The 24,317-nt window shown below is 44.3% G+C and overlaps 4 protein-coding genes across 4 annotated transcripts; 3 read left to right on the top strand and 1 right to left on the bottom strand.

Moving 5' to 3' along the window:
- The first annotated feature begins 2,824 nt into the window (after positions 1-2,824).
- LOC137894200 (uncharacterized) lies at positions 2,825-6,650 on the top strand. Its single transcript, XM_068739679.1, has 3 exons — positions 2,825-2,838; positions 2,977-3,020; positions 4,600-6,650. Exons 2-3 carry the CDS (start codon positions 3,013-3,015, stop codon positions 6,248-6,250), a joined length of 1,659 nt encoding a protein of 552 aa, XP_068595780.1. The 5' UTR covers positions 2,825-2,838; positions 2,977-3,012; the 3' UTR covers positions 6,251-6,650.
- A 2,395-nt stretch (positions 6,651-9,045) lies between these two features.
- On the top strand, positions 9,046-9,816 carry LOC137893587 (uncharacterized). Its single transcript, XM_068738998.1, has one exon. The coding sequence runs from the start codon at positions 9,046-9,048 to the stop codon at positions 9,814-9,816; it is 771 nt and encodes a 256-aa protein (XP_068595099.1).
- Positions 9,817-11,663: 1,847 nt separating this feature from the next.
- Positions 11,664-18,712, bottom strand: cstpp1 (centriolar satellite-associated tubulin polyglutamylase complex regulator 1). Its single transcript, XM_068739331.1, has 9 exons — positions 18,568-18,712; positions 18,377-18,479; positions 17,965-18,095; positions 17,778-17,862; positions 17,023-17,108; positions 13,000-13,186; positions 12,416-12,525; positions 12,030-12,093; positions 11,664-11,933 (listed from the first exon to the last, which is right to left on the bottom strand). The coding sequence occupies exons 1-9, from the start codon at positions 18,602-18,604 to the stop codon at positions 11,765-11,767; spliced, it is 972 nt and encodes a 323-aa protein (XP_068595432.1). The 5' UTR covers positions 18,605-18,712; the 3' UTR covers positions 11,664-11,764.
- Positions 18,713-18,793: 81 nt separating this feature from the next.
- On the top strand, positions 18,794-21,868 carry LOC137893585 (THAP domain-containing protein 6-like). Its single transcript, XM_068738997.1, is given in 8 exon segments — positions 18,794-18,809; positions 18,943-19,072; positions 19,796-19,942; positions 20,006-20,018; positions 20,889-20,990; positions 21,295-21,359; positions 21,361-21,479; positions 21,732-21,868. Coding segments are annotated over 8 exon segments (666 nt in total). The 3' UTR covers positions 21,806-21,868.
- The last annotated feature ends 2,449 nt before the right edge of the window (positions 21,869-24,317 follow it).

The following is a 24,317-nucleotide window of genomic DNA, read 5'->3' as shown; positions in this document are numbered from 1 at the left end:
CAGGGGCAAACGAATGTGACTGGAAATCAGTGAGGCTCTGAAGGCGTCATGCCCCCCCCACATGTTCAGCTCCATGTCGGATATCTTGGCTACGCTACAAGACCCAGAAAGTGTCCTTTTTACCTGAAGGACACCAACATGTGGACCTAATACTGTACATGAGCCATCTATAGATCTACTGTATGTATGTTTGTATAGGAGTTCATGTTGTTTGCTGCTGCATGATATTGATGTTGTATAAATGAAGACACACAGAAGATGCACCGGCTGGTGAAAATGATGCTAATTATTCCTGTCAATAAATCCCATTTACGTCTCTGCACCAGTCAACATTCTTTAGAAGGTGCATTAGTCCATTTTTATTTTATGTTCTAAGTTCAATTTTTGATTTCTTAGTCAATTCTACATGAGAATAAATGATTTGCAGTAAGTCTGCAGATTCTAACACATAAAACGGAGACACTGGACTCACTCCGAGGTCCCACCGAGAAAATAACCCACAGAAACAAAGTCAACACTTCGTTAAAGCTTCCATCATCATATTATCATTAGGTTAGTTTCACATGACTACACACACACACACACACACACACACACACACTGGACTTGTCCTTGCCCTGCTGGTTGCACATTGCTTATCTCCGAGCTGAAGGAAAATAACGAGGGAGGAAAGAGAGGCAAGCTGGACCGGAGGAAGGAATGTCGATGAGTCATTGGAGAATGAGTTACATGAGGAATATTCTGTCGTGTTATTTAATGTAAATGAAGAACGAAGAGTGTCGTGTGGCTTTCGGGGAAGAGGTGAGACAGGCTCTGGGTGGACAAGAGAGGCTTCCAGAAGACATGAAGACAACAGCTAGGGTGATCAGGGAGACAGGAAGGAGAGGACTGGGTGTGTCTTCTGGGAGGAAAGGAGATAAGGAAGCCTGGTGGTGGAACCAGGAAGTGCAGAAGTGTATACAGGAAAAGAGGTTAGATAAGAAGAAGTGGGACATTGAGAGGACAGAAGAGAGTAAACAGGAGTACAGGGAGATGAGACGCAAGGCAAAGGTCAAACAGAGGTCATATGATGACCTGTATGCAGGTTAGATAGTAAAGAGGGAGAGAAGGATCTGTACAGGCTGGACAGACAGAGAGACAGAGACAGGAAGGATGTTCAGCATGTTAGTGATGAAGAGTAGAGACAGGAAGGATGTTCAGCATGTTAGAGTGATGAAGAGTAGAGACAGGAAGGATGTTCAGCAGGTTAGAGTGATGAAGAGTAGAGACAGGAAGGATGTTCAGCGTGTTAGAGTGATGAAGAGTAGAGACAGGAAGGATGTTCAGCATGTTAGAGTGATGAAGAGTAGAGACAGGAAGGATGTTCAGCATGTTAGAGTGATGAAGAGTAGAGACAGGAAGGATGTTCAGCATGTCAGAGTGATGAAGAGTAGAGACAGGAAGGATGTTCAGCATGTTAGAGTGATGAAGAGTAGAGACAGGACCCCCAAGCAGCCACAGCAACCCAAGAACGACCCCCGGAGCCCCCCCAGAGCCACACGCAGAAGAACCAGTCCAGGGCCCGGGGGCGACTTACACCAACACAGCCGACGAAACCTCGGCCAGCGCAGCGGCACGGGGCACAGCGGGCCGGCCTGGCGCCCCACCAGCACCCAACACCACGCCCCCCCCCCACAACCACCCACCCCCCTCCCAGCACCCTCCACCCACCCCACACCCCCCCCCCCCCAGCCCCCCAGCCCCCCCCACGGCCCAGCCCCACCAATTTTCATTTTCATTTCATTTCATTTCATTTCATTTCATTCATATGCACAATAATAAACATAAGCAAAACATTACAAAGGCAAATAACAGTGCAGGAGAGGAAAAGAAGCCAAAAGGGCTTATATAAAAATCCTCCCCTCAATTTCAAATTAACTAGACAAAATCAATCAAAATATATATAAAACAAAACAAAAAAAGGAAGTTAAAATAGAAGCTGAAAAGGAAAAGATACACGGAAAAAACCCAGCAAACAAACTGAGCTAAAGAAAGAAAGAAAATATAGAAAATAAAATAAAATAAAACAAAAACAATTTTAAAAATAAAACCCCAAATCAAAACAAACCAAGAAACAACAAGAACAAAGATCATACAAACTACAATTAATTTCAAAATACTATACATGCCTGGACAGAATATACTTCACCAAATTAGACTTAAACATTGTGTACGTAGATAATATTTTTAACGACTTGTCTAAAGAGTTCCAAAGTTGGGGACCACAGAATTTGATAAAGAATTTGTGACTCGATGTACGACAAAGCGGTAAATGAAAATGTTTCTGACCTCTTACTGAATATGAGTGGATATCAGATGATAACAGAAAGAATTTATGAAAAGTGCCATGAATATCTTGTTTATAGTGAATAAATTTAAACATAAACAGACATGTCTGAAGCATATTAATAGAAAATTAGACAAAAGTTTAAATTTTTTAAATTTAACAGTTTCAAACATCTACCCCAGATCCTTGCTGAAGAGAAGAGGAACGGCATCATCAATAGACTCAATTTACCCCCAAAGGTTTATTTGAACCCCCCCCCCCCCTCTCTTACGGATGATTTGAACTCAAACCATTTCTCAGAAATCACGTGACCACAGACTACATCATTATTAACATAAATTATGTTTATGAGCAGCGGCTCTGTCCAGCAGCCGTTTTATTGGAGGCTTGCAGTCATGGCGTTTCTGTGAGGTCACGTGACTTCTGCTCTGCGAAGCTCCGCCCCCCCCCCCCCCGCCTATAAATTCTTCTGCTGGACTCTCCGGCGTCAGAGCGCTTCAGGACGACAGCAGGTAAGGACACCGATGGAAACTTTACTGGTGTGCACGCTTCTCCTGGTGTTTAGGAGGTGCATGATTTCACAGTTTGCGTGTTTGTTGTGTGTGTGAGATTGTGTTGGTAGTAACACAAGTTCTCTCTGTCCTCACTAGAACCGATAACCTGCTCCGTTTTCTGCAGCCGCTGCCATGGCAACGTGAGTACAACGATTTCTGCATGAACTTACACAATTTAACTCTGCACAAAAGTTCATTTGTAAATTATGCACGAGCATTAAAACAGAAATGCATCGGAAACAAGGCAGGAAATGAACCAGTAAAAGAATACATTTATATATCTGTATTGATTGATTGTTTATTTCAGTTTGAATATTCATGTACACGACATTACACACATAGACGTTTTTTTAAATCTGAATATTCACACTTGAAAAGGAGTGAGAAGAAGTATAATTGATATGCTGCCACATGCAGAAACTGTAGCATGATGGCATGAAACACCGATAGAATAATCCGTTATAATATACCAACCGTCTCGCTTTTTTTTTTTTTTTCTTCTTTTTTTTCTTTCTTTTTTTTACCGCCGTAGAGGGCTGTGCACACCGCAGTGAACACACAACATGGACAAACACAAAGTGACAAATACACAGTGTTCTGAGGAGAGAGTGCAATGGATTTATTGGTGCTCCTTAATTCTACCCCTTCCATCCAATCATCACCAAGAGTTGTCCCAATACACCAGGTTCACATCAGCCTCTAGAGGAAAGTATGGATCACCAAGTTCTCAGGAGATCTGAGGAAGAAGAGGGAGAGCATAGTGAGAGCCACAAACACTGAACCAGCAACCTCCACTGACTCAGAGACCTGTGGGCGGAGTTAACTCTCAGATCGAGTTTTAATAGGTGCTGGAGTGGTGGATCTGGCATGCGTGAAACCTCCACCTAAGAACGGGGCAGCCATCCCGGACCCAACAATGGCAACATGAGCCCCCAGATCACCCCAAGCAGCCACAGCAACCCGAGAACGACCACCATGGCCCCCCCAGAGCCACACGCAGAAGAACCAGCCCAGGGCCCGGGGGCGACCTACACCAACACAGCCGACGAAACCTAGGCCAGCGCAGCGGCACGGGGCACAGCGGGCCGGCCTGGCGCCCCACCAGCACCCAACACCACGCCCCCCCCCCACAACCACCCAGCACCCTCCACCCATCCCACACCCCCCACCCTCCACCAACGCCCCCCATCTCCACCCCCCCCCCCCCCGCCCCCACCGCCGAGCTCGGGCAACCCCCCAACCCGTCTGGGGAACGGGAGTAGACAGTGCAGGGGCTTCAGCCCTATCCGACCCTATACAGCCATTTGGGGGGAGAGCATTATTCCCTGGGATGGAGAGGAGGGAGCAGGAGGCCGGACCACCGTCCCACCCCAAGCCCAGCCCGCTAAGGCCCCACATGCCGTGCCAAGGCCAAAAATAAATAAATTGTGACCCCCCCCATACCCTGTCTATATGGCTCCCCAGATCCCAGACTGGGGAACCGTCTCGCTCTAAGGGACCCGCCCCAGGACAGGAAAGTGCTGCGCTCTTAATAAGAAAACATTTACCAGCGTTGTTGTTTTTTAAACAATGTATATGTCTTGGTTATTTATTTATATAGGCATTGGGTCAACGGTCAAAGGTGAACGGTTAAAAACCTGCAGCCACTGGACTTGTCTTGTATTTGATGATACCGATTCATGTTTCGGGTGTTTTTCTTTTGTTTTTGTTTTTCTCCAGACAAACGTCATCCAAATTTGACCGCATCACATCCAAACGTTTGATCCAATCAGGATCTCCGGCTGTCTATCAGCTGACTCCAAAGAAAATGACAAGTGGAACTCTAAGAAGAATGACTCTCGGTGAAAAACAAATTGGTGCAGGAAACAAAACCATCTTGCTTGTGGGTGAAACCGGAACAGGAAAATCCACCCTGATCAACGCGCTGGTCAACTTCACCATGGGAGTGACGTGGGAGGACGACGTCTGGTTCCAGATCGTGGAGGACCAGGAGGAGAAGGAGCTGGAAGGACGAAATCAGTCTGAGAGTCAGACGTCAGACGTGATCGTGTACCAGATCTTTGGCTTTGAAGGGCAAACGCTTCCCTTCTCCCTGACCATCATCGATACTCCCGGCTACGGCGACACCAGGTCGGTCGATAAGGATGACATCGTCAAGCAAAGACTGTTTGACTTGTTCCGTGCAGACGATGGCATTCATGAGATCGACGCAGTGGGTCTGGTGCTGAAGGCGACTGAGAACCGAGTGAGCGATCGGCTGAGGTACATCTTTGACTCGGTGGTGTCTCTGTTTGGAAAGGACATGGAGAAGAAGATCGTTGCCCTCATCACTCACTCTGATGGCATGCCGCCCGACAATGTTTTAACGGCTCTCGCAGATGCAAAAATTACATTTGCCAAAGATGAGAACAATGAGCCTGTTTACTTTCAGTTCAACAACCGCCAGACCGTCCAGAAAACCAAGAAAACCAATTTTCCCTTAAAGAACGCGTGGGGCTTCACAATGGAAGAAATCCGGCAATTCTCCGACTTTCTGGGTGGAAATTCGGCTCAGAACGTGACGAAAACTGTGGAAGTGTTGAATTCACGCATCAAGCTCACCGCCTGCATCCAGAATCTGGAGGAGAGAATCCAGTTGACTGAAATGAAACAGAAAGAAATCCAACAAACGCAGGAAGCGCTGAAGAAGTACGAGCACGAGATGGAGAGCAACGCAAACTTTGTCATTGAAGTCGAGGAGCCCTACAAGGTGAAGGAGAACATCACGGGCGGCTGGTGGGGTTGGGGGTGGCTGGGTTGGCAGTGGCAGCGGCTCTTTTACGAGGGCGCTGTCTGCTGCACCACCTGCGAAGAGACCTGCCACTACCCAGGATGCACCATTGCGTGGTCTGCAGCGCTCTGTGAGGTCATGAAAGATGGCCACTGCACTTCATGCACCAAGAACTGTCCCGTATCGTCCCATGTGAAAGAAGAGTGGATCTACGTGAACAAGACCAGGAAGGTCCAGAAGACGCTGCAGGACGTGAAGGACAAGTACGAAGCCAACAGGGCAAAAGGCGCCAGCGAGCTGAGCCTGCTGGAAACTCTCCAGGGGAAAATGCACAAACATCAGAAGGAGAAGAATGCGCTTCTGGAAGAGTCCTACCAACACGTGATCAAACTGGAGGGCATCGCCCTGAAGAGCAACTCGCTGTCCACTCACGTCCACCTGGACTTCCTCATTGCGAGGATGAAGGAGATCGGAGACAGCGCAAAGGTCTTCAAATTGGAAGGCATGAAACGGCAGGTCGAGAAAGACAAAGGCATCAAAGCAGCAATGAATTACGGCTTCAACAAGCTCGCCAAAGCGGCTCGAGACGGTATGATGTAGGGGAAAGGCGCCGGCGGCCCGCCAGACACCTGGCCTCACTGCCTGATCCCATCTCTGCAGGCATTTCTAGTGGTAGCCACGCCCCCAGCCTGGCTTTGAAGGCTGCATCTAACTTGAGTTGGGGCGCCCCCTGATGGTCGATGCTGAGAACTTTCACCTCTCGTATCCATTGAATAACAGTCATTTAATTTCGTGTGTCTCTGACTGTGATGCTCTAGATGTTCCTTTCTTTCTCGCTGCTTCGCTGCTTTGAACAGTGTCTGACGATGCGTTTAGGTTGTCGGGAAACCAGTAAACTCATGTAAAGAAAATGATCCTGGAGGGGGGTTTGAAGCCTCCTGCTGTGTCCCTGCCTTCGAGCAATGCTAGCAATGAAATACGCAAACAATAAAGAGACTCACTGACAGATCGAGTGTTTGAGGATCACTTCTCATCTGCGTCAGATGATTTTCTGTGTTTTAGTTTGAGGGTAATTTACAGGAAGTAATTTTCAGAGGTTCTTTAACACCAATACTGGAAGAATTCCAGTACTTCAATGTTCGTTTTATTATTTGCATGTATATTAGTATGAATTTGGAATAAGACAGATGATCAAAGATGTATTTCTACTGAAGTAATTCACACATGAAGAAATCAAAATCAGTATACAAATAAAAACTCATTGGGAGGGTACAGAATCAAAGCGATAGATGAGATTTTCCTCTGCTTCGACTCGGCTGTGCTTCCAGACGAGCTCGGGTTTGATACCTGGACTATCTGCCTGGTGGCGTGAACGTAGCAGCAGGTCTACGGTTCTGATGGAGACACCTTCCGGGTCCAGCTGTCCTTTCCTCTGCATTGGGTTCATAAAACATGAGCTGGTATCATCAGGAAAACATCTGCTCAGTGTGTCTGATGGAAACCAGCTGATCAGCTGAGGATGCCGGAGGCCGCAGGTGAGTCTGGAGGGGTCACTGCTTTACAGCAACGTATATTATTAGGAGTACATGCTGTGTAACAGCCAGACACAACCATGTGCTTGATATTTATTTAAGTAGTGGAAGTACTGAACCTCCATTTCAGCACTGCTGCTACTGGACCATGAAGCCGCTGGTCCTCAATGATACTGCCATTAGTTATAACTGGGAGTACTGCTGTTATAACGATCAGGAAACACTGAAGGTTGTTAGTAGCCCCGCCCCCCACCCCCTCCTCTCTGAGAGGAGAGTTGAACTCAAACCGTTTATCATAAATCATGTGATCAGAAGGGCGTCCGCTGGATAACGGCTTATCAGCAACATATAACATGCTTATAACCAACAGCAAAAACCCCCATTCAGATATCGCAGATATTTGTACACTGGCCACAGCCCACAGGTCACAGGTCATGCAATCCCACAGGTCACAGGTCACGCAATCCCACAGGTCACAGGTCACGCAGTCCCACAACCCACGCTGTAACTTCCTGTTACTCTGTACGCTTTCTCTGTGGTCGTTCTGCACCTTCTTCCTGCCTGCAGCCACGCTGGTTCTGTGAAGTCACGTGACTTCTACTCAGCTGAGGTCCCGCCCCCCTTCAGAGAGCTTCCGGAAAGCGGCGGGTCCGGACAGAGCAGAGTTTGTGTGTTCTCCCCGTGTCTGCGTGGGCTTCCTCCGGTTCAGCGTAGCGTCCCGCCCGTCGTCAGCTGGGACAGCTCCAGTGGCTGAAGGTGGACGATTTGGACCAATGACAGTGAAGCAACGTTATAATTTTTACCTTGCAGGTGTCCGTGTGAACTGCTGACCGGGTCTGACGTCATCAAGGGTCTCTGAAGCTGTTACCATGACACTGTGAGTTCTCTTTTTTCAAATCAAACAGAGTGTATAAAGGTTACATACCGAGTCCCAGGGGGTGACACACGCACACACACACACACACACACACACACACACACACACAAATCATTTGTAGGTGATACAAATATTTAATGTTTTTGATGTCTTTTTGTTTTGTTTGTTTGTACTAATTAATTTTAATAACGCCAAACTATCGTCATAAAAATGATTGAATGGAGGTCTTTGCTTAATATATTCGCATTTGTGGATATATAACTTTACCAATATTAGTAAGAGGTTTATAATAAAAATATATATTTCCCTTTTATTTTCCTTCTGAAAAAACAAAACACAAAATGTTCTTATAAAGTTTACTAGTGATGAAGCTGCTGAGGTCTGTCACAAATAACACAAGCAAAATTTGCTTTGAGATGCGAGTATAAATTTGAGACTTATAAACTTGTAAAAAAACTTGTGGTACGTGTAAAGTACAATTACTGTATAAAATGCCTCCAACCCATCCAGCGCTCACCGCTGCTAGCGCTGTCGTCTGTCTCGAAGCTAAAACTCATCATTAAAGCACATTTTCTATTGCAGTAATACTGCATATCAGTTATTCTAGCAGTGTGTTTGCATCTTTTCATTTTCTTTCCATTTTAGACGACATTGTCTTCAGTTATTTTATATGAGAACAATAGATTTGACATCGGAGTGATTTGAGTTACGAGCTCGGTCCAGGACCGAGTTCTACTCGTATGTCAAGGTGTTACCGGGCGTGGATCGGATCAAAGGCGAACGGTACCCGACACTAGTGACCACTGAATCTGCAGGTACTTACTGTGTATATTCTAATTCACACTTTTTATAAAATTCCTGCCTTTTTCTCCAGACAAACCTCACCCACATTGAACGACATCACATCCAAACGTTTGATCCAATCAGGATCTCCGGCTGTCTATCAGCTGACTCCAAGGAAAGAGACAATCGGAATGCTGAGAAGAATGACTCTCGGTGAAAAACAAATTGGTGCAGCAAACAGAACCATCTTGCTTGTGGGTGAAACCGGAGCAGGAAAATCCACCCTGATCAACGCGCTGGTCAACTTCACCATGGGAGTGACGTGGGAGGACGACGTCTGGTTCCAGATCGTAGAGGAGACCAGAGGGCGGAGTCAGTCCCAGAGTCAGACATCGGATGTAACCGTGTACCAGATCTTTGGTTTTGGAGGTAAGACTCTGCCCTGCTCTCTGACCATCATCGATACTCCCGGCTACGGCGACATCGGAGGCATTAAAGCAGCCAACAGCATCAAGCAGCAATTGCTGGACTTGTTCCGCTCGGCCGACGGCGTTCACGAGATCCATGCAGTGGGTCTGGTGCTGAAGGCCACTGAGAACCGACTGACGGACCGCCAGCGGCACGTCCTTGATTTGGCGCTCTCTCCTTTCGGAAAGGACATGGAGAAGAACACCGTGGCGCTCCTCACACACTCAGACGGTCTGGCGCCGAAGAATGCCCTGAAAGTCCTCGGCGACGCAAACGTCAAGTGTGCTAAAGATGAAAGGAATCAGCCCGTGCACTTCCTGTTCAACTCCCACCAGAGGGATCAGAGGACAGGGGAGCAGGAGCTGGCCTTGAGAGCTGCCTGGGACCTAACGGACCTCCAGATGAGACGCTTCACGGAGTTCCTGGGAAGAGCGGCACCTCGGAGACCGAAGGCAACAGTGGAAGTTCTAACTGAGCAAATCAGAGCCGGACGTCAACAGAGATAAGAAACCAGCCTTAAGGAATCTGCCGACGTCCACGTCTCCAGGGCAATTCTGTTGTCATGACAACAATGACATTTAAATTGGTGCCTCTATACTAAGTATGTTTTTGTATTTTTGGAATTCTAAACTTGTTTCTTTTCTTCAGGATGAAATGTCGTCACCGACGGTTGTTTTCCGTCAAACATTCATTCATTCACTTTTATCCCTGATATAAAATGACAGCATCAACTTTCATGATTTCAGCTTTTCAAAATAAAGAGATATAAAATTGAACTTGAAGGTAATGAATTTAAATAAAGATTCCATTCTAAATAGATCAGCGTGTTTTCTAATGGCTGGGACTCCGGAGAAGGGACTCGGAAACGGGATCAACTGGGAGACGGGATTGAGGCTCTTTTGGTTCATCAGACGTTCTTGAAAGTGATGAGGAGAAAGGATGGAGGAGGGCACAGCACCGTCCAAAAGAACCCGTCAGCAGAAGCCACACGGTTCCATCTTTATTCATCACATTAACAAAAGTTATTATTTCATCATCAAACTAGTGACGCAAACACAGTTCATTCTGGAGGTGATCAGGTTCTAGGTTATGAACAGGCCGGAATACATATTGTTCTTTCTTTCATAAATTCCAAGTTATTGTAGTTTAATCCAGGGTTCTTGTCGTTTAGTCCAGGGTTCTTGTAGTTTAATCCAGGGTTCTTGTCGTTTAGTCCAGGGTTCTTGGCTTTTAATCCAGGGTTCTTGTCGTTTAGTCCAGGGTTCTTGGCTTTTAATCCAGGGTTCTTGTAGTTTAATCCAGGGTTCTTGGTTTTTAATCCAGGGTTCTTGTCTTTCACTCCAGGGCTCTTGTCTTTTAATCCAGGGTTCTTGTCTTTTAATCCAGGGTTCTTGTCTTTCAATCCAAGGTTCTTGTCTTTCACTCCAGGGCTCTTGTCTTTTAATCCAGGGTTCTTGTCTTTCACTCCAGGGCTCTTGGCTTTTAATCCAGGGTTCTTGTCTTTTAATCCAGGGTTCTTGTCTTTCACTCCAGGGCTCTTGTCTTTTAATCCAGGGTTCTTGTCTTTCACTCCAGGGCTCTTGGCTTTTAATCCAGGGTTCTTGTCTTTTAATCCAGGGTTCTTGTCTTTCAATCCAAGGTTCTTGTCTTTCACTCCAGGGCTCTTGTCTTTTAATCCAGGGTTCTTGTCTTTCACTCCAGGGCTCTTGGCTTTTAATCCAGGGTTCTTGTCTTTTAATCCAGGGTTCTTGTCTTTCAATCCAGGGTTGTTGTCTTTCACTCCAGGGCTCTTGTCGTTTAATCCAGGGTTCCTGGCTTTTAATCCAGGGTTCTTGTCTTTTAATCCAGGGTTCTTGTCTTTCAATCCAAGGTTCTTGTCTTTCACTCCAGGGCTCTTGTCTTTTAATCCAGGGTTCTTGTCTTTTAATCCAGGGTTCTTGCCTTTTAATCCAGGGTTCTTGTCTTTTAATCCAGGGTTCTTGTCTTTTAATCCAGGGTTGTTGCCTTTTAATCCAGGGTTGTTGCCTTTTAATCCAGGGTTCTTGTCTTTTAATCCAGGGTTCTTGTCTTTTAATCCAGGGTTCTTGCCTTTTAATCCAGGGTTCTTGCCTTTTAATCCAGGGTTCTTGCCTTTTAATCCAGGGTTCTTGCCTTTTAATCCAGGGTTCTTGTCTTTTAATCCAGGGTTCTTGTCTTTTAATCCAGGGTTCTTGCCTTTTAATCCAGGGTTCTTGCCTTTTAATCCAGGGTTCTTGCCTTTTAATCCAGGGTTCTTGCCTTTTAATCCAGGGTTCTTGTCGTTTAATCCAGGGTTCTTGTCGTTTAATCCAGGGTTCTTGGTCTCTGTGTTGAAACAGTTTTGAAGGCTTCATTACCTCGTTAAGGCAGGTGGATGAGTCACCTGTTGGTAAACCCGTGTCCCGTCTGACGGGCACAGCTCACAGAGCGGTGAGTTCAGTTTTCAGAGGAATCGGTCTCTTCTGTGGAGCCATCGCTTTCCACCTCCATCCTCCTCCGGTGGTGGATGTTCCTCCTGGGGGAGGCCTTCCTCTGCACGTCCTTCAGCACCCCCACGGCACTGCCGCTGCTGTTGCTGCTGGGACTCACAGAGATCTGGGCGATTCTGGACAGCATGAGGTGTGGAAGAGAAGAGGCACGGAAAGATGATGGCCGGGGGCAATGGTATGAAGTGTGTGTGTGTGTGTGTGCGTGCGCTTACAGTTTGTCTAGTTCCCGGTCCATCTCCGGGTCAATGAGCACGTCTGACTTGTTGGGTAAGGCTCCTGCAAAGTGACGACAGAGAGGATTTAAACTAATTCCCTGCGTCGGCATTGAATCACGTGATTCTGAGTTATGTGGCAGACGTCACATTTGGCAAAAATCTTCCGTTTCTCGAAAGCATTTCTTTTCAAATATTTGCATTTGAAACGTTTTATGTGGTCACAGCTTGAAAATATACTGTGTGAACCACCTCTGTCTAGTTTATTGATTTATTAAGAAGTATATTTGGTTTTATTTGATCAAATTTACAGAGAAAGACGCTCTCTGTTGGTTGGTTTTACATGATGGCGCCCTGATGGCGTCCGGATGGCGTGTTGGACCCACCTATAGTTTGGTTGACGCTCTCCTGCTTGGCCAGACTCATTAAGAAGCTGAAGTAGGAGACGCTGCCTGTTCGTTGCAGCGCTTCCATCACACATGACCTGGGAGGACGACTACACACAGACTCAAGTCAGCTCCGCATCACCATAAAACTAACCAGCAACGGCTACTGGTGCTACTGGGGCGAGGGGACCGGCGCCGCCCCTGCACACTGGACACCGCAGACGGAGTTCAGCTTTTCATCTTCATATCATTTGGAATAATAAACTTCTGGTCATCTCATGCACCATCTGGAGTTGGGTTAAATGGTGACTGTGACGATGAAGATGATGATGATGAGTCCTGAACCTCTGCACTCGTCTCTAGAGGCGCGTGCGGACGGTGTTTCAGACGACTGAGCTCGACGCCACACGCTGATTAAAGAGGGGAATGCAGACTCTCCAGTCGCTCCATGCGGATAAAAGGAGGAGCTACTCGTGTCACAGTCGGGTAAATCAGCTTCGGCCCTAAACTGTCATCGCATCCACCAAAAGTCGACGCACGACGAGGGCGAATATACGGATTTAGAACCGGACAGTTTGTTTTACCTGCGTTTGAACCTGTCACAGAGGGCGTCGACACACTGAGCCAGAGCGGAGGGCTCCACGCCGTCGCTACCGTTCCCCTCTGCAGCCACAGAGGGGCGCTGCTCAGCGGCCGTGGTCACAATGACACCGTTGGGCTTTTTCCCAGCCAACAGATCCTGGTAGATTAGCAGCACGCTATCCAAGAACTCTACAGACACAAGGGATGATGGGAAGTTGGACAGGAAGACATTTTGTCAACAACAACAAAAAACGCCGATCAGAATTCCTTCCACTTTTTGTCAACTGTATTTTTAAAAAAACTTTTTCCACATTTAAACTCAAGCTGACGAAAAATCAGTCATTTGATCTCGACTTCAATAACGGTGGAACACACACACACACACACACACACACACACACACACACACACACACACACTGTGTGCACAACTATTAGGTGAGTATTTTGACCATATAATTCGTATGCATATGTTCCAGCTCTAATCTGTATAAACCTGAATGCTTAGTTGATTTGAAATGATCAGGTGAAGAGCATTTGTGTAATGAGGGAGGGTGTGGCCTAAGGAGATCGACGCCCTATATCAAGGTGTACATAATCTTTATGCAATTTCTTTTCTGCTGCAAAATGAGGCAAAAAAGTGATTCAACTCTGAACAAACAAGGATTGTGAAACGTCTGTCAGAGGGAAGCAGAACTCTGGAAATTGCTTCAGAACTGAATGAGGTGTGAAAAGTCTCCATCCAACCCGAAGCAAGTCCACATGACCTGGGATTCGAACCGGCGACCTCTCGACCTCCGGACCTAAACCCTTCTCACGTGGAGATTTACAGTGACGGTAAACTGCCTGCCCCTCCGGACGGGGTCAGGAAACCGTCGGACTCCATGAATGAAGTTATTTACTGCTATTGATCAGCAGGGTGGATATATTGCTCACTGATTTATTTTTAACTGTCAGAAATGTTTATTTGTTTATTATTACCCTTGCCGAAGGGGAGGCGAGGGTATTGCAATTGGGTCCGTTTGTTTGTCTGTTTGTCTGTTTGTCTGTCTGTCTGTCCGAGCGCATAACTCAAAAACTAGTAACCCAATCGACTTGAAATATTTACACAAGCAGCGTTCTGTCCGTGGCTCGGCCCTCCCCGAGAATGGCGTTGATCCGGATCTGGATCCAGATTCTAGAATTATTTTTACATCTGGAATTGTGCCTCTGCTGTAAACTGCCACTTTAAGAGGGAGGGACACAAATGGCATGATGGGAAAAAGAGTCCAGAAGGTGTCTTGTAGTACGTTCCGGAGCAGCAAGCTAGAGCAGGTTTGGCCCCTCTGATCCGGAAGCCCTGTTTACTGTCTCACAAGATCCAATAGTCTTTTGGAGGCGGGGTCTGCAATCTCTGATTGTCGTTTTCTAGTTCTCACTTTAACGGGTGGAAATAAGAGTTTCAGTTCGCTGCATAATAATTGTGCACAAATAGATATTCTACCACAAAAGCCAAAACCTCACTTTTACCTTCTGAAATATTTAGGTTTGAGGTTTATGAACATTTTCAATTGACCCCGAGCATCGTAAATATTCAATCATAAAATCAATCCTCAAAAATACAGCCTTAATATGGGTGATTCTCATGAAATCAAGATTTAGAAGGTGTCAAGCTTAAGAATTTTTAACATGCCCTTGAATATATATTTTTTGTACATATAAGATTATGGGGTGAACTAACTAAAAAGTATATTTTCAGAACAAAAAAAAAATATTGCCTATGTTTTATCGACATTTTTAGATGAAGTCCATAACAAATTATCATTAACGCAACTTAATATTACATTAAATATATGGTTAAAAATGATTATTTTTGGCCATTGTTACAGTAGACTCTTATTACTCATGGTAAAACCTATATATAACTCTGGAGAGATACATTTTAATTTTTTTTAATTTAATGTAATTTCCTATTAATTCTCGTGACCGAAACATTTGAGGATTTACAATTGTGTTTATTTAATTACTTTTGTAAAAGATAACATACATATTTTGTATGTATCGGTCACTAAATAACTAGTGTGGTATAACTTGTCTGTATATTTTAAAACAAAATATGATAATATAATTATTACTTAATTTGTATAACAAGACCAGGTTGCGGTAATGAGGATAAATATTTTGGGAATGAGAATGATATTAACTTTGGACAATGGGTCTGATACCCAACCATATTTGACACATTTAAACACATACCATTTTTAAATGAATGTTTATTTCATAAACCCCACAAAAGCAAGACACCTCCCGTGTGTTGATGACTCCTGGCTCTGAGGATGTCACCTGATGAATCTTCAGCATCCCAGGAACAGTTTTTAGATTGGGGGGAATCGATTCACTGCTGGTGTTTATCTCCTCTTCTGACACTTTAAACAGAGTCACTGATCAATTGTTCTTCAGTTGATCATACAGACATTCAGCATTTGGGATACTGGTCCCATACAACACTATTCTGTCTGCCAGATTCTTTAAAGCCCTATGCTTTAAACCTCTCTTTCGCTGACGCCCTTTTCTTTTCACTTGATGCTTGCCTGCAACAAAATACCATACTTGAGTATAACATTTCATGAAAAAGATTGACACACAGAAAGATAGAAATAGATTGTTGAATAGAATTAGCAAGAGTTATAGCGCATTCCCTCCTTTATTGGTCTGTTTCTCATTACCGAAACATTGTATCTCTCCACCACAACAGGCCCACAACTGTTGCGGTGAATAATAATGGTGTTGCGGTGGATGAGAATGGTGTTGTGGTGGATGATAATGGTGTTGCGGTGGGTGATAATGGTGTTGTGGTGGATGATAATGGTGTTGCGGTGGGTGATAATGGTGTTGGGGTGAATGATAATGGTGTTGCGGTGGATGATAATGGTGTTGCGGTGGATGATAATGGTGTTGCGGTGAATGATAATGGTTTTGCGGTGGATGATATGGTTTTGCGGTGGATGATATGGTGTTGCGGTGGATGATAATGGTGTTGCGGTGAATGATAATGGTGTTGCGGTGGGTGATAATGGTGTTGCGGTGGGTGATAATGGTGTTGCGGTGGATGATAATGGTGTTGCGGTGAATGATAATGGTTTTGCGGTGGATGATATGGTTTTGCGGTGGATGATATGGTGTTGCGGTGGGTGATAATGGTGTTGCGGTGAATGATAATGGTGTTGCGGTGGGTGATAATGGTGTTGCGGTGGGTGATAATGGTGTTGCGGTGGATGATAATGGTGTTTTTTTTAACTTAAACTTCATGTTTCGGTAATGAGAACTAAAAAGATGTGTAGCAACTTAAACATACAAACTTTGAAATTGTGTCTGGAGAAGAAAAAAATAACTGCTTACCTGGTAGCCATCTTGAATGTTACAGTCAATACTGTCCCCTCCAACAAAATTCCTTGCAAATGTAAGTTTCTTGACGACTTAAACAATGATTGAAAATTGTTGCGGAGAATAAGAATATGAGTCTTGGACACATTTGTATTCCTTGTTATTTTCACTAACTTTACTAATATTCAAAGACCACATGTCTCTTCACTGTAACTGTTTATAGTATAACATGCACTAATGTTTATTCTTTTTTATCTTTCTTAATTACTAATATTTCCATCTCATAGAACCCAAATCCAGTTATGGACACGTTGCGGTAATGAGAAATTTACCCTTAAATGTAAAGAAAAACAACAAAAGTTATATTTATTATGGTAAATTTAAATCATGAGCAAATAGTACATTAATAGATGTATATAACGGTATCCTTATTATTTTGATAACATTAAGTTTTATAATCAAAATGCTTCATGCAACCTTGTTAGTCTGGTTTCGCGAGAATCACACTAGCCTAATATATATATAAACTTTATTACAGGCTCTAGACCCAATAGTAAAAACATACAACACAAAAACAATTGTCAATAACAATAATAGTTATGCACACAGAGTACAAACACACACCAGCAGTACAGTATAGTATTCATTTACAGTAGCTTGTACCTTGATAGTAAAACTGCAGCTGGAGGGCGTACAGGAAGTCGGAGAAAGAGATCAGACAATCTCTGGCATCGTCAATCAGGACAATTCTGCAGGACAAGAAAAGACAAAACTGACTTGAAATCCATGAAAAGGCTGTGGGAGGAAAGGCATTCCTGACAGCAGGAAAGGTTCTGATAAAGATCAAAGACAGTGCCGTTGTTTGAAAAAATCTTCTGAACTTTTTTCCACCAGCCAAAAAAAATACATAAAAAATGACAGCAAGAAAAGCAAATAAATAAATAAAATAATATATATATATATATCCTCCTGAGACCCAGCCAGTTAGCATGTCCTCTGTAGTGGACATTTGTCCATTACAGAGGACGTGCTAACCCAAAGCTGGGTCCCAGGAGTATAAATATAAATATATATATATATATATATATATATATATATATATATATAACAAGTGGTCAACCAGTATTAAATCGATGAAATGCACAGATCTTTATTTAGTCAGTCAATAATTGAAACTGATTGAACAGGATGAATCCAACCTCGGACAATATTTACAACCAACGCTGCAAGAAAAGGAGCCCAAAAAATACCGACCCTAAAATGTATTTCTACAGATTGTATAAACGGGGATTAAGGAAGTAGGGTTAGGTTTGGATGGTCAGCATGTAAAGGCCTCAAAGTGAACCAATGAGAGCTCAGATCTACTGAGAGGTGTGTGTGTGTGTGTGTGTGCGTGTTTGGTGCGAGGGTGCACGGACCTGGCTGCACTCTGCACCACGTCCACCGGGAAGTCGGGACACAGCAGCTGCAGCAGAGACATGTACTCCAGAGAGGACAGCAGGTCTGGAGGACAAGAGGGGCGGTGGCGCAGTGGTTAGCGCCGTCACCTCACAGCAGTAAGGTGCCGGGTTCGAATCCTATCTGGGAGCGATTGTCTCCTCTCACCTCCTCTCCTGCCGATCTGCCTGTAACTCCTCCAGAAGACCCTGATGAAGGAGGCCCTGTTGTGAGGCGTCGCCCTGACGTAGTCGTACTCTCTGAAGAGAACGTGGTTGCCGTTCTTCACGCTGCTGAAACTACAAAGACAAACATCAAACCTGTTGTTGTAAGAGCTGATGTATTAAATGCATCTCTAAACCAAGACGGCGGTCTCTGCGGCGAACGTTCCGCGTTCTGCTCCACGTCCACTCGGGTCAGCTGAGAGTCCAGCGGAGCTTAGAACATCAGCAGAACGTAAATCTACACACGGAATTACTCTCAAACTGTGTTGGACTTTACAATTCAATGGCTGTTTTTAAACACGTGCGTGAGAAGAACTGTCCGTGCACGTGGAGACTGAAAGACAAGTAGAACATACTATTCTGCGAAATATGGGACCAGCCCAAACTGGGTACATTCCTCTTTGTGTTCCAGGAGCTGCGTCACTGCGTCACTCAGGTAGAACAACACGTGCGTGTCCGCTGTAAGAGAAGAAACACACAAAGTCACCAACGACATCCTGACGTCACACGAGACAACGCAACGCTGCCCACGACACGCTAAACCCACCCAGGTATTCGTCCGCGGCGGGAGTCGAGCGGCTCATCGTGGCGGAGAAGACCCGGTACAACCGGGAGGGGGGCCGGGGAGCAGACGGCTACCTGCTCAGCTAGCTACGTGCACCATTTCATTTCATGTTCTCCCGTTGTGGGACTCTAACATGGTGGACTGCCATGGAAGCAGCAGAGTGTTGTGAGTAACATTAATTGCATTCCCCCCAGAAACGAAGGAGTCGATGGTTCCGGGCCTGTGTGAGTTCCTTCTGTCTGAACTTTACTCTCGCTGTCATTTACGTTGCAGACTCATCTCATGTCCTTGTTGTGTTGTGTACAAGTGCCTTGAGATTCTCACGGTTTTTATATTTTATTGTATTGTGCGTTCAAGCTGGCGGGCTGTGGTGCAAGAACTCCGGTCGCCATTTCGGTCCGGTCTGTAAACGGAACCGGAAGCAGCCAGAGCACTGTGCAACTCGGCGGACTATTGAGAGCAGGGCTCGGGGAATTACCTTTCACAGGTACGAGGGGACATTATTATTAGTTGTATATTGCTAGTAGAATATTATTGTACTGTAATTAATGTCCACCAGTGAAATCGTAGCAGCTAGCGTTAGCTGGGCTATGTCACACCCACACACCTACACACACACACCCACACCTACACACACAACCACACACACACGCACACACACACACACACCTACACACACACACACCTACACACACAACCACACACACACGCACACACACACACACACCTACACTCACACTCACACAACCACACACACAACCACACACACACCTACACACACCTACACTCACACTCACACGCACACACCCACACACACACTTGCACACACACACACCTACACACACACCCACACCCACACACACACACTCACACGCACACACCCACCTACACACACACACACACACTCACACTCGCACACCCACACACCTACACACACACACACACACACCTACACACACCCACACCCACACCTACACACACACCCACACACACACACACACAACCACACACACAGACAACAGAACATCTGACTGCAGAATAATTTACAAACACGCTTACTCACAATTTCAGTATCTTTGGTTTATTATCAACAGATACGCATCAAAAAAGGAGTTTAGTTGAAGAACGCTTCTGAGAAATGAAGCTCTTGTCTGCTTCTTTCTGAAATGTTTTTGTGTTGGCTCTCAAATCTCCCATTTTCATTTGGAAGGTTTCCCAAAGACAAAGGTGCGAGGAAGAAGTGGGAAGTGGCTTTGAGGAGGGAACGATTCACTGCCACCGAGTCGAGTGTGATTTGCAGCAAGCATTTTAAGAAAGAGGATTTCGACAGGACAGGTTGCCGGTTCACCTCCAAAGAGTAGGTGTACAGTAGTCCCTCACTTTCCGTGGGGGTTACGTTCTAAAAATAACCCGCAATAAGTGAAATCCGCAATGTAGTGATCTTTATTTTTTTTTATTATTATACATGTACATAAATGTTTTAGGGCTGTAAAACCCCTCACCACACACTTTATACACGTTTAACAGTCAGGCATTAATCTAAATAGATTGTTTCAGTATTATAGAATGAAACCAAAGATCAAAACCTTTTCAGAACTAAACATTTGTTTGAGAAATATAAATATATAGTACGTACAGTAAACGTTTTCCTGTTAATAATGTTAAGGCGTGCAGGTCGAGGAAAGAGCCGCTTGGAGTGCAGAAGAACAAATATTCTACTCGTGCTGTCTTTAGCCTCTCATGCTGCTTTATTGGATAGCTTAGCACAGCGGAACGGCAGCGGCTACATGTATCAACAGGAAGAAACGAAACCCAAAAGGGACGTGACGTTTATGCTCCTACAAAATAAAAGCCTCTTTTTACACAGAGAATAAGAGCGCTATAAAACAAATGCTTCACAAATAAATATGATAGCTTTTAGAAATAACGAATTTAATTTTAATGATCAACCTACGAGGTTGAACAAATGAGAAATGATTAGTAGTGACTCGCGCATATTTCACAGTTCCTCTGACCGCTCTTCGTCCTTGCGCCGCTTCAAAGCGCGTTCAAGTGCAAAAAAAATAATCTGAAAAATTGCATTAAAAAACTCCAAAGCAGGGAAGTCGCGGAAGATGAACCGCATTATATCGAGGGACTACTGTATCATCATCAGGCTGTCGGCATTCATAAATGTCAATATTCTATTATCAATCACAGGGTGAAATACTTATCCCTCTATACTATATGTATATATATATATATATTCCATGTTATTAATATAATTAACATAATATATCAAGTATTATGCTTCTTCATTTTAGCCGGTAAAGGGCAGGACGACCTCCAGAAGCGCTGCAGAGAGCCTGTCTGTGGCCCCTCAGGGTGACTCGGAAGCTTCACACTCACAACCTCAGCCGAGTGATGTGAGTATTTCTATTTCAACAACATATCAAAATGGTCCTAGACATAGTAAAATCTCTGTTGTTTGCTAGTACTCGTATTAAACACACTCACACAAATAAACACATAGACATACACACAATACAAGACATGTTGAACATGCATTCCTGGCACACACACGCACGCACACGCACGCACGCACACGCACATGCACACGATGCTGGCAGAGGCCTTGACAGGTGATGACTATAAGAAAGCATGTGGGCCATACTCTAGCGGCGTCGGAGTGATGCGGTGAAGTGAAACGTTCCTCCCTCTCTCTACTAGGATCATAGCTATGCCTTGCATGCTTCTCCTACCGCTCTGAAGGCCAGACTCGATGAAGCGCTAGCAAGAGAAGAAAAACGCCAGAGAAAACGGGGCGAAGACCACCGTGACGAGTCTTTTGGGGGTTCTGAGGGAAAAGAATCTCATTATTGAAGCGCTCAGAGAGAGGCTTGAGTTCCACGCGGGTAAATTGAAATTAGCACTTTGAAATTCATGTACGGTACATCTTATTCTTACACTCTTCATTACCTCCTTAGTTTTTATATGAATGGGACTTATTAATTTTTTCAGATCATCACCATGCTTCTCCTTATCATAGATCACATATCAGAGTATTCTATTCCTGTTAAGACCACTTTGAATATTAAAACACACCGGATCTTGTCCTGTATCATACCTACATGTATGTAACGGGTGTAACGGTTACCTTTTTCCAGGCACCGGCAGATCAGCAAGATCAGCATGCTTTCATCAGCCAGGATCATCCTCCATGCTTCCAGCCTCAAGATGAAGACAGACTCTAAACCAGCTTTGAGAAGTTTTGAACAGTTCTCAAATGTTTACTGAATGATGCAGATTTGCACAATGTTAAAGTTTAACTGTTAATGTAATTGCTATGCAATGCTATTTGACTTTATTGATAAAAAGTACTTTGCAATATGTTGGTTTTTAAGTACAGTATAGCAGTATAGAATTTTCTGCTAATATATTGTGCAAATATTTTCATACTGCAGTGTTACAAGCAAGTTGCACTGCTATAGCAACACTGATAAATAACGAAAAACAAATAACAGGACTGAACATTTTCTTTTGTAAATACTTAATGAAGTTAACTTAACAATTAAGCATAGGAACGCCAAGAATAAAAAAGTGAATTTGTGGTTCAACATTGATTGTTAAAAAGTTAAGTCAGTGCTTCTCTGACTCTGGATGGCTCCATGTCTGCAAAGGCCCCTCCTTCAGCCCATCTCTCAACACCCCCAGGATTTGTCCATGTGTTTGCCACATTACATTATCCCAACTATTCTGAAACATACGTCACTCAAAATCTACATAAACTACTGGCTTCAGCTTCATTATATTACATTATTTAATGTAAGCCTTTCATAATGTATCTAAAACACTTAAAATACCCAATGGGGGATAGCTGTGGCTCATATGAGTTATGTTTGAAATGAATATTTACAGGTTAATTTGAACCGCGTTCAACGCCAGAGCAATACATGAAAGGGGAAGACTTAAATTCAAAGCAGCCAATCAAGTCTCTTTCCACAGACAGTCAGGAAAAGGAATTCATACCGTGGGGAGGAGCCTAATTCGAATGCAGCCAATCAACGTCTGAGTAAAGTCTATTAGAGACGCTTTTATAAACTGTCTTAAATTATATAATGTAATTGTTTGGATACAAAGTTTACAACAATTCTATGTTCTGGCGTTCCCGTTGTTCATGCAGTGATGTTATCGATCTGTTATTAAATGCAAAATGACGTAGTCAGGGTGGTGTCCGTGGCCCCGCCCTGCCACTGACAGCAGCGGACACTGGTTCCGGAAGTCGATACGAATTTATTTGTTTTCAAAATAAGAGCGTGAAATGTCTAAAATATTCAGACAACTAATAAAGTTAATCAAATGTACGCCGCGGTATTGACCTACTTAGAATGTTTACCGGCATTAATAACATGGAATCACTCTAGGCTTCGTGTTACCTGAGGAGCGTTGCATTTTAATTTTCAAGCGGAAGTTACGTTTTGTCTTTGCCCTGGCAACATTTGTATATAGCTAGCTAGCAGGGCTAGTTTTCACCCAGACAGCAGGTCACACGAGCATCGCTCTCCGACCGAACAGCCTGTGGGTCAAACAACCGCAAACAGGTATTCGTCGATATGAAACGATTTCCTGATGTCTGTTCAAAGTTGGTTGTGACTGTGATGTAGCATGCTATCACGTTTAGCATCTGCAGCCGTTTTGAACTGCGTTGTTAGGCCTGGCTTTTGCCGCCGAGGGAAGGTTAGCCTATAGCCTTATTTCTACGCAGCTAACAGTGGCTAGAAATCGTTAGCAACCATCATATTGGCGCAAATTCACATTAATTGCACTTTTTAACGAGCTCCATGCATTGTTGTAGCGGCGTTGAATAAAATGCGAGGTGTTACGTTCTGACTGTCGTCGCTGATTTAACGGTAGTTTGAATGAGCGCCATTAAGGAGTGACAGTAGGTGGCTCGTTAACATGACGAGCTACACCACCCTGCTGCCTCCATCGCACAGCAAACACCTGTCCTGCATGTGGCGGATAACAGTCGGGTGTCAAGATACTTTTTATGAATCTCAATTGCCCACAGATGAGATATAAGCCCGAAATATTATGTCAGCGTTAACAAATGATGTACTGTTGATGTAGACGTTTGTCTATCGGCGTCTGTTGACGTCTTAGGTTAAGGTTTGTTGTTTGTGACCATCGAGGTAGTCATTTCCAATGGCTTTTGGGTCTCTCTCCATATGGCAATCTGTTGTATTTGTTTAACAGCGAGTGGAGTTGTGCGATGTTTTATGTTGCACAACGCTTGAGAAGCATGTTTAGCTTCATTTTGTCTGCTGTGTTTATTTTGTTGTTGTTGCAAAGCACTGGTGAAATGGTTAGAGGAGAGTAAGTGTTACTGGTAATGGGTACATTCTGACCTGTAGAAATACGCTTATATCTAAACGATGCTTTTTGTTATGAAAATCTGACGCAGACGACGAGTTCAGCCTATCCTGACCATGTTTATGCAGCGATTCACGTCTTATTCCTGGTTTTCCCTGTTCGTTGATATAAATTTAAATACTGCTCTGGCATATCAACCTTTACATATACGTTGAGTAAACTCCGTTTGGGCTGGTCTGATCTCGGGAAAGGTGCCGCATTTGGTTTGTAACTCGTGAGGACTGGGACAGAACGATGAAACAGAATTTCACTGTAAAATAGTGCCAATTTCTGAAGGCCTATTTAAACTGCAGTCAAATTCAGTTTTCTATTGAATGTTT

This window comes from Brachionichthys hirsutus, chromosome 5 (genome assembly GCF_040956055.1).
Source record: "Brachionichthys hirsutus isolate HB-005 chromosome 5, CSIRO-AGI_Bhir_v1, whole genome shotgun sequence".
Taxonomy (NCBI): Eukaryota; Metazoa; Chordata; class Actinopteri; order Lophiiformes; family Brachionichthyidae; genus Brachionichthys; species Brachionichthys hirsutus.
The sequence above is the reverse complement of the archived record's forward strand: the minus strand, read 5'-3'. Positions and strand labels throughout refer to the sequence as shown.